This window comes from Haliotis rufescens, unplaced genomic scaffold (genome assembly GCF_023055435.1).
Source record: "Haliotis rufescens isolate VD_foot unplaced genomic scaffold, xgHalRufe1.0.p SCAF_24, whole genome shotgun sequence".
NCBI lineage: Eukaryota > Metazoa > Mollusca > Gastropoda > Lepetellida > Haliotidae > Haliotis > Haliotis rufescens.
This window is the reverse complement of record NW_025963935.1, coordinates 5593947-5605000: the sequence shown is the minus strand read 5'-3', so window position 1 is coordinate 5605000 and position 11054 is coordinate 5593947. Positions and strand designations below refer to the sequence as shown.

The 11054-nt window shown below is 42.2% G+C and overlaps 1 protein-coding gene across 2 annotated transcripts in view; it reads left to right on the top strand.

Annotated features, from left to right (window-relative positions):
* Positions 1 to 3119: 3119 nt before the first annotated feature.
* LOC124128791 (uncharacterized protein YBL113C-like) overlaps positions 3120 to 11054 on the top strand; it is a 63287-nt gene continuing 55352 nt past the window's right edge. Inside the window, exon 1 of one of the 2 annotated variants that reach the window (XM_048402075.1) lies at positions 3120 to 3320. In XM_048402075.1, the coding sequence (XP_048258032.1) occupies positions 3254 to 3320 (67 nt within the window). In that variant the 5' untranslated portion in view covers positions 3120 to 3253. The remainder of the gene's footprint in view (positions 3321 to 11054) is intronic. The other variant, XM_048402074.1, reaches the window with a different exon arrangement.

The window sequence follows — 11054 nt, the reverse complement described above, 5'->3', positions numbered from 1 at the left end:
TGGAGAGAGTTGAATCCCAGGTGCCATAACGTCTGTAGCTAGTTAATTTATAAACAATGAGAATAGCATAGCGCTCAGTGTACATCCTTGTCTTAAACTAAATGGACAGTCAAAATAATCTGTGAAATCTGTATTTCATCTGACACAAACTTTAAATGATTAAAAACACTTTGTAAATCCCTCAGCATTTTACCACTTAGGCCAAAAGAAGACAATAAATTCCAATAGCTTTTCTCGATTGAAATAATCCAAAGCTTTCTTTTAATAGATTAAGACTACATGCAATAGCTTCATTTTACATAGACATTTTTCAATAATTGCACATACGGTCAAAAATATTATCTATATTCTAATAATCTTGGCGAAAATCTGTTTGATTTTCAGAAACTTTACTCATAAATATGCCCATTTTGAAGGCCTTCATTTAATACACATGTATACATATTTCCTAGTGAACTTAAAGTACTCACGGAAATGAAAAAAACCTGTTTTTTCGACCTCAGATCTTAAATAAATGCAGTTAATATACAAAATATGTAAATATTCAAACAACTAAATTAGTCCTAATTGGGCCGTGGCACAAATACAGCGTATCAAATGTTTTTTATGCCTTTTTACACGTAAAAATGTGTAAAAATGTGAATAAAACAGTCTATTGTGAAACAGGGCATAACCAGGTGTAAGTAGATCAAGGTGACCTATGACACCTTGACGACAGGTGAGAACAGGTGCATAATGCCTATAGTCTGTTTCTGCTATGTCAATTTGGACTTTGTTTTATTTTTGAATGTTGAAAGTGCCGACAAATTACCTCCTGTAAAGTACATTTTGTATTGTTCACTGAGATCAAACTAGCAAATCCAGACGAGTTGTTTTGTTATTTCGTATTTACAGCTACGTAACACTTTGTGTCGATTTTTAAATTGAGAAAAACAGCTTTGTTTTATTTCCGTGAGTACTTTAGTAATGATATTCTTCTGTAATTATCGAGATTATGTATGTCGCCCTTTTTATGCAACGGGATAATAATTGCCTTAGTCCATAAGTCTAGAAACATCCACTGTTAAAGATCGTGTTAAACAAAGAAAGTAGGAAGGGCATTATAATTGGTTCCGAAGACTTAATCATTTCAATGAGCAGTTTATCAATTCCAGGTGATTTTCCATTTTTTAAATGCGTAAAAGCGTTGTGTATTTCTTCAACTGTAGAAGATTCTATTATAAGGGATTCAAACTCACTTATCTGTGCAGAGCTGTCAGTTTCATTTCCTATTTCTAAAGACGTATTTTTTTGCTGTTAAAAATAATGCTGCAATGATCAAGCCAACTATCCCCTTTAATATTATGAGAAGCTTAACTCTTTTCAAAAAGCTGGTGAATTTGTTCTTGTATTCAGCCTTTGCCCTATTTTCCGTTGGCGCTCACGGTGCAGTGTGTGAGTGAGTGAGTGTGTATGGTTTAACGCCGCTTTTAGCAATATTCAAGCAATTTCACGACGGTTGACTCCAGACATGGGCTTCACACACTGTACCCATGTCGGGAATCGAACCCGGGACGTCAGCGTGACGAGCGAACGCTTTAACCACTAGGCTACCCGACCGCCCCGATGATGACGAAGGTGAGGCGATGATAATGAAGTAGGTGTTGATGATGACGATAGTCGGTGACTTAGTGAGACAGTGGCGATGATGACGAAGGTGGTGCGATAACGACGATGCTAGTGGTGTTGACGATGACGATGGTAAAGTGATGGTGACGAAAGTGGAGCGATAATGACGATGACGGTGGAATTAATGATGATGACGATGGTGGTGCGATAAGGACGATGACGGTGGTGTTGATTGACGATGGTAAAGTGATGGTGACGAAAGTGGAGCGATAATGACGATGACGGTGGAATTAATGATGATGACGAAGGTGGAGCGATAATGACGATGACGGTGGAATTAATGATGATGACAAAGGTAGTGCGATAATGACGATGACGGTGGAATTAATGATGATGACGAAGGTGGTGCGATAATGACGATGACGGTGGAATTAATGATGATGACGAAGGTGGTGCGATAATGACGATGACGGTGGAATTAATGATGATGACAAAGGTAGTGCGATAATGACGATGACGGTGGAATTAATGATGATGACAAAGGTAGTGCGATAATGACGATGACGGTGGAATTAATGATGATGACGAAGGTGGAGCGATAATGACGATGACGGTGGAATTAATGATGATGACAAAGGTAGTGCGATAATGACGATGACGGTGGAATTAATGATGATGACGAAGGTGGTGCGATAATGACGATGACGGTGGAATTAATGATGATGACGAAGGTGGTGCGATAATGACGATGACGGTGGAATTAATGATGATGACAAAGGTAGTGCGATAATGACGATGACGGTGGAATTAATGATGATGACAAAGGTAGTGCGATAATGACGATGACGGTGGAATTAATGATGATGACGAAGGTGGAGCGATAATGACGATGACGGTGGAATTAATGATGATGACAAAGGTAGTGCGATAATGACGATGACGGTGGAATTAATGATGATGACGAAGGTGGAGCGATAATGACGATGACGGTGGAATTAATGATGATGACGAAGGTGGTGCGATAATGACGATGACGGTGGAATTAATGATGATGACGAAGGTGGTGCGATAATGACGATGACGGTGGTGTTGATGACGATGACGGTGGTGTTGATGACCATGGTGAGGCGATGATGACGACGGTGGTGTTGATGATGACGATAGTCGGTGACTTAGTGTGCCAGTGGTGATGATGACGATGGCAGTGTTCAATATGTGATGATGATGGTTATCAAGATATATTCTTTAATTGCATACCATATTCACGTTTTTCACAATAGTTGTGATAGGATAACAATGATGAGAAAGACGCACATGAAGCACGTGCAGCGAGTACAATGAGCCCAACACGGGGATTATATCAAATCAGGAAAAGGTGCTCGTCAGTGGTGTGAATATTTCATATCGACCCCGTTATCTTAGTTGTTCGAATGACGTTCATACAACTCAAATAGGACTGTGTGATAACCAATCAACGATTGAGGAACCTGAAACGTAAGGAGGAAGGTGTACTTGTGTAGCGTTGCGCGGCGATACACTCCCGCACAGATAAGCTAGATGTCCTGCAATGTCCGCCTGCACGCTGTACCGTGTACACAGCGGCCGCTAGGACTGCTGCAAACACAGGCTACACGGAAGTGTGGTCATGGGGCTGTCAGGGCATGTCTGTCTCCCCGTCGCCCGGTGCATGGGACTGGTGGTATTATTAACAGGTAAATTTATTATTTTTCATTTTACGGAATCCATCGTTAGCGGTATGCGACATTTTGAACATAAGGGAGAGAATTTATGGATGTCAACTTCTTTATTATGAGGAACACGACGTTTCGGAGTATATGCTTACTCCTTTATTCACCTGATGAAGGAGTAATCATATACTCCGAAACGTTGTGTTCCTCATAATAAAGAAGTTGACATCCATAAATTATCTTCCTATGTGTATCACTTCTAAATGCCTTTCAAAGGCCTGATTCGAAACATCATATTCTAAAACGGATATACGAGAGTAGCGATATCAATCCTTGTTAATTCCGGGTCAGATAATTCCACGTCATCCAACTTACAGGGGGGTCGGGTAAGTCCACGTCATCCAACTTACAGGGGGGTCGGTAAGTCCACGTCATCCAACTTACAGGGGGGTCGGGTAAGTCCACGTCATCCAACTTACAGGGGGGTCGGGTAAGTCCACGTCATCCAACTTACAGGGGGGTCGGGTAAGTCCACGTCATCCAACTTACAGGGGGGTCGGGTAAGTCCACGTCATCCAACTTACAGGGGGGTCGGGTAAGTCCACGTCATCCAACTTACAGGGGGGTCGGTAAGTCCACGTCATCCAACTTACAGGGGGGTCGGGTAAGTCCACGTCATCCAACTTACAGGGGGGTCGGGTAAGTCCACGTCATCCAACTTACAGGGGGGTCGGGTAAGTCCACGTCATCCAACTTACAGGGGGGTCGGTAAGTCCACGTCATCCAACTTACAGGAGGGTCGGGTAAGTCCACATCATCCAACTTACAGGGGGACGGGTAAGTCAACGTCATCCAACTTACAGGGGGGTCGGGTAAGTCCACGTCATCCAACTTACAGGGGGGTCGGTAAGTCCACGTCATCCAACTTACAGGAGGGTCGGGTAAGTCCACATCATCTAACTTACAGGGGGACGGGTAAGTCAACGTCATCCAACTTACAGGGGGGTCGGTAAGTCCACGTCATCCAATTTACAGGGGGGTCGGGTAAGTCAACGTCATCCAACTTACAGGGGGGTCGGGTTAGTCCACGTCATCCAACTTACAGGGGGGGTCGAGTAAGTGCAAGTCATCCAACTTACAGGGGGGTCGGTAAGTCCACGTCATCCAACTTACAGGGGGGGTCGAGTAAAGTGCAAGTCATCCAACTTAAAGGGGGGTCGGGTAAGTCCACATCGTCCAACTTACAGGGGGACGGGTAAGTCAACGTCATCCAACTTACAGGGGGGTCGGGTAAGTCAACGTCATCTTACTTACAGGGGGTTTGGGTTAGTCCACGTCATCTAACTTACAGGGGGATCAGGCAGCTAGACTCTATGATTTGGTTTATTGCGTGCATCACATTCACTGAGTACAACATGTCGTTGGTTGCGTATTGGGTGACAAGTGTGTACCATTACGTATTGGGTGACAAGTGTATACCATTACGTATTGGGTGACAAGTGTATACCATTACGTATAGGGTGACAAGTGTGTACCATTACGTATTTGATGACAAGTGTGTACCATTACGTATTGGATGACAAGTGTATACCATTACGTATTGGGTGACAAGTGTATACCATTACGTATTGGGTGACAAGTGTACACCATTATGTATTGGTTGACATGTGTGTACCATTACGTATTGGGTGACAAGTGTGTACCATTACGTATTGGGTGACAAGTGTATACCATTACGTATTGGGTGACAAGTGTGTACTATGACGTATTGCGTGACAAGTGTGTACTATGACGTATTGGGTGACAAGTGTGTACCATTATGTATTGGGTGACAAGTGTGTACTATGACGTATTGCGTGACAAGTGTGTACTATTACGTATTGGGTGTCAAGTGTGTACCATTACGTATTGGGTGACAAGTGTATACCATTACGTATTGGGTGACAAGTGTGTACCAATACGTATTGGGTGACAAGTGTGTACCATTACGTATTGGGTGACAAGTGTATACCATTACGTATTGGGTGACAAGTGTATACCATTACGTATTGGGTGACAAGTGTGTACTATAACGTATTGCGTGACAAGTGTGTACCATTACGTATTGGGTGACAAGTGTGTAGTATTACGTATTGGGTGACAAGTGTGTACCATTATGTATTGGGTGACAAGTGTGTACTATTACGTATTGCGTGACAAGTGTGTACCATTACGTATTGGGTGACAAGTGTATACCATTACGTATTGGGTGACAAGTGTGTACCATTATGTATTGGGTGACAAGTGTGTACTATGACGTATTAGGTGACAAGTGTATACCATTACGTATTGGGTGACAAGTGTGTACCATTACGTATTGCGTGACAAGTGTGTACCATTAAGTATTGAGTGACAAATGTATACCATTATGTATTGGGTGACAAGTGTGTACTATTACGTATTGGGTGACAAGTGTGTACCATTACGTATTGGGTGACAAGTGTGTACCATTACGTATTGCGTGACAAGTGTGTACTATTACGTATTGGGTGACAAGTGTGTACCATTACGTATTGCGTGACAAGTGTGTACTATTACGTATTGGGTGACAAGTGTGTACTATTACGTATTGCGTGACAAGTGTGTACCATTACGTATTGGGTGACAAGTGTGTACCATTACGTATTGCGTGACAAGTGTGTACCATTACGTATTGCGTGACAAGTGTGTACCATTACGTATTGCGTGACAAGTGTGTACTATTACGTATTGGGTGACAAGTGTGTACTATTACGTATTGCGTGACAAGTGTGTACTATTACGTATTGGGTGACAAGTGTGTACTATTACGTATTGCGTGACAAGTGTGTACCATTACGTATTGCGTGACAAGTGTGTACCATTACGTATTGGGTGACAAGTGTGTACCATTACGTATTGCGTGACAAGTGTGTACTATTACGTATTGGGTGACAAGTGTGTACTATGACGTATTGCGTGACAAGTGTGTACTATTACGTATTGCGTGACAAGTGTGTACCATTACGTATTGGGTGACAAGTGTGTACTATTACGTATTGCGTGACAAGTGTGTACCATTACGTATTGGGTGACAAGTGTGTACTATTACGTATTGGGTGACAAGTGTGTACTATTACGTATTGGGTGACAAGTGTGTACCATTACGTATTGCGTGACAAGTGTTTACTATTACGTATTGGGTGACAAGTGTGTACTATTACGTATTGCGTGACAAGTGTGTACTATTACGTATTGGGTGACAAGTGTGTACTATTACGTATTGCGTGACAAGTGTGTACCATTACGTATTGCGTGACAAGTGTGTACTATTACGTATTGGGTGACAAGTGTGTACCATTACGTATTGCGTGACAAGTGTGTACCATTACGTATTGCGTGACAAGTGTGTACTATTACGTATTGGGTGACAAGTGTGTACTATTACGTATTGGGTGACAAGTGTGTACTATTACGTATTGGGTGAGAAGTGTGTACCATTACGTATTGGGTGACAAGTGTGTACCATTACGTATTGCGTGACAAGTGTGTACTATTACGTATTGCGTGACAAGTGTGTACTATTACGTATTGCGTGACAAGTGTGTACCATTACGTATTGCGTGACAAGTGTGTACCATTACGTATTGCGTGACAAGTGTGTACCATTACGTATTGCGTGACAAGTGTGTACTATTACGTATTGGGTGACAAGTGTGTACCATTACGTATTGCGTGACAAGTGTGTACTATTACGTATTGGGTGACAAGTGTGTACCATTACGTATTGCGTGACAAGTGTTTACTATTACGTATTGGGTGACAAGTGTGTACTATTACGTATTGCGTGACAAGTGTGTACCATTACGTATTGGGTGACAAGTGTGTACCATTACGTATTGCGTGACAAGTGTTTACTATTACGTATTGGGTGACAAGTGTTTACTATTACGTATTGGGTGACAAGTGTGTACTATTACGTATTGCGTGACAAGTGTGTACCATTACGTATTGGGTGACAAGTGTGTACCATTACGTATTGCGTGACAAGTGTGTACTATTACGTATTGGGTGACAAGTGTGTACTATTACGTATTGGGTGACAAGTGTGTACTATTACGTATTGGGTGACAAGTGTATACCATTACGTATTGGGTGACAAGTGTGTACTATTACGTATTGGGTGACAAGTGTGTACCATTACGTATTGCGTGACAAGTGTGTACTATTACGTATTGGGTGACAAGTGTGTACCATTACGTATTGGGTGACAAGTGTGTACTATTACGTATTGGGTGAGAAGTGTGTACCATTACGTATTGGGTGACAAGTGTGTACCATTACGTATTGCGTGACAAGTGTGTACTATTACGTATTGGGTGACAAGTGTGTACCATTACGTATTGCGTGACAAGTGTGTACTATTACGTATTGGGTGAGAAGTGTGTACCATTACGTATTGCGTGACAAGTGTGTACTATTACGTATTGGGTGACAAGTGTGTACCATTACGTATTGCGTGACAAGTGTTTACTATTACGTATTGGGTGACAAGTGTGTACTATTACGTATTGCGTGACAAGTGTGTACCATTACGTATTGGGTGACAAGTGTGTACCATTACGTATTGCGTGACAAGTGTGTACTATTACGTATTGGGTGACAAGTGTGTACTATTACGTATTGGGTGACAAGTGTGTACTATTACGTATTGGGTGACAAGTGTATACCATTACGTATTGGGTGACAAGTGTGTACTATTACGTATTGGGTGACAAGTGTGTACCATTACGTATTGCGTGACAAGTGTGTACTATTACGTATTGGGTGACAAGTGTGTACCATTACGTATTGGGTGACAAGTGTGTACTATTACGTATTGGGTGAGAAGTGTGTACCATTACGTATTGGGTGACAAGTGTGTACCATTACGTATTGCGTGACAAGTGTGTACTATTACGTATTGGGTGACAAGTGTGTACCATTACGTATTGCGTGACAAGTGTGTACTATTACGTATTGGGTGAGAAGTGTGTACCATTACGTATTGCGTGACAAGTGTGTACTATTACGTATTGGGTGACAAGTGTGTACCATTACGTATTGGGTGACAAGTGTGTACTATTACGTATTGGGTGAGAAGTGTGTACCATTATGTATATGGTGACAAGTGTGTACCATTACGCATTGGGTGACAAGTGTGTACCATTAAAATGTGGACCCTAACGTACAAGGAACATTGATTTATACACTCAATTACTTTGTGTATTGGGAACACAGCTTTGAAATGCTCTCTCTGGGGGGTAAATATGGACCATTACGCATTGGGGGATAAATATGGATCATAACGCATTGGATGGTAAATATGGACCATAACGCATTGGGTGGTAAATATGGACCATTACGCATTGGGTGGTAAATATGGATCATAACGCATTGTGCGGTAAATATGAATCATAACGCATTGGGTGTAAATATGGACCATAAGGCATTGGGTGTAAATATGGACCGTTACATATTGGGGGTAAATATGGACCATTGCGCATTGGGGGGTAAATATGGATCATAACGCATTGTGCGGTAAATATGAATCATAACGCATTGGGGGTAAATATGGATCATTATGCATCAGGGAGTAAATATGGACCATTACGCATTGGGGGGTAAATATGGACCATTACGCATTGGGTGGTACATATGGACCATTACGCATTAGGGGTAAATATGGACCATTACGCGTTGGGTGGTAAATATGGACCATTAGGCATTGGGGGTAAATATGGACCATTACGCATTGGGGGTTAATATGGATCATTACGCATTGGGTGGTAAATATGGACCATTTCGCATTGGGTGGTAAAGATGGACCATTACGCATTGGTAGTAAATATGGACCATTACGCATTGGGGGTAAATATGGATCATTGCGCATTGGGGGGTAATTATGGACCATTACGCATTGGGTGGTACATATGGACCATTACGCATTAGGGGTAAATATGGACCAATAGGCATTGGGGGTAAATATGGATCATTGCGCATTGGGGGTAAATATGGACCATTACGCATTGGGGGGTACATATGGACCATTACGCATTGGGGGTAAATATGGACCATTACGCATTGGGTGGTAAATATGGACCATTAGGCATTGGGGGTAAATATGGACCATTACGCATTGGGGGTTAATATGGATCATTACGCATTGGGGGGTAAATATGGACCATTACGCTTTGGGGGGTACATATGGACCATTACGCATTGGGGGGTAAATATGGACCATTACGCATTGGGGGTAAATATGGATCATTACGCATTGGGGGTAAATATGGACCGTTACGCATTGGGGGTTAAATATGGACCATTACGCATCAGGGGTAAATATGGATCATTACGCATTGGGGGTAAATATGGACAATTACGCATTGGGGGTTAAATATGGACCATTACGCATTGGGGGTAAATATGGACCATTACGCATTGGGGGTAAATATGGACCACTACGCCTTGGGGGTAAATATGGACCATTAGGAATTGGGGGGTAAATATCGACCATAACGCATTGGGTGGTAAATATGGACCATTAAGCATTGTTGGTAAATATGGACCATAAGGGTTTGGTGGTAAATATGGACCATTACGCATTGGGTGGTAAATATGGACCATAAGGAATTGGGGGTAAATATGGACCACTACGCATTGGGGGTAAATATGGACCATTAGGCATTGGGGGTAAATATGGACCACTACGCTTTGGGGGAAGATATGGACCATTACGCATTGGGTGGTAAAGATGGACCATTACGCATTGGTAGTAAATATGGACCATTACGCATTGGGGGTAAATATTGATCATTGCGCATTGGGGGGTAAATATTGACCATTACGCATTGGGTGGTAAATATGGACCATTACGCATTTGGGGTAAATATGGACCATTAGGCATCGGGGGTAAATATGGATCATTGCGCATTAGGGGGTAAATATGGATCATTACGCATTGGGTGGTAAATATGGACCATTACGCATTGGGTGGTAAATATGGACCATTACGCATTGGGGTGGAAACTGTGTACCATGGCGTATTGGGGGTTTGTAACATTGCGTTTTGGGAAAACGTATGTATAATTACGTATTGAGGAGGAGGTATTCCTATTACGTATTATGAATAATTGCCTAGACAACCAAAACGTTCAGTACAAGGCTACCAACCGCCCCCTTTCATAAATACAACTATTAAATTGTAAAAGATAGCTACGCGATAGATCGCAAACAATAATAGAGAACGAGGTGTGGTTTATTTCACGAGAACCCATTGCTCTTTAAAGACGTAATTTCTGGAGAGTTGAACATGCGCTTGCAACTCGATGACATTGTAAATTAGACGACATTAATCTTGAGAGCGTTGTGAGTTGTTCCTCTCAAGTGTAAATGGACATAAACGCAATGGTCAAAAGTGGGTGACATATCGCAATTGCATTTATCTGAGATGCCCAGCTACATCTAAGGGGAACAACTCACCAGTACCTCACTAGTTCTTAAATTTGATACCAAGACAAATAAAGAGGTGTACGGTGTATCATGCTAAACCTTCTTCTGGCCAGGTTTCCCGGGGAAGGAATATCCCAGGCCAATTCTTCCCCAACCAAGGCCAGATCTCCCACCAGCCACACCCCACCCCACCCCACCCCACCCCACCCCACCCCATCCTCGCTCCCTTTCCTCAATAAGAGCTGTTATGAGGGAATAAATTCTTTTTTT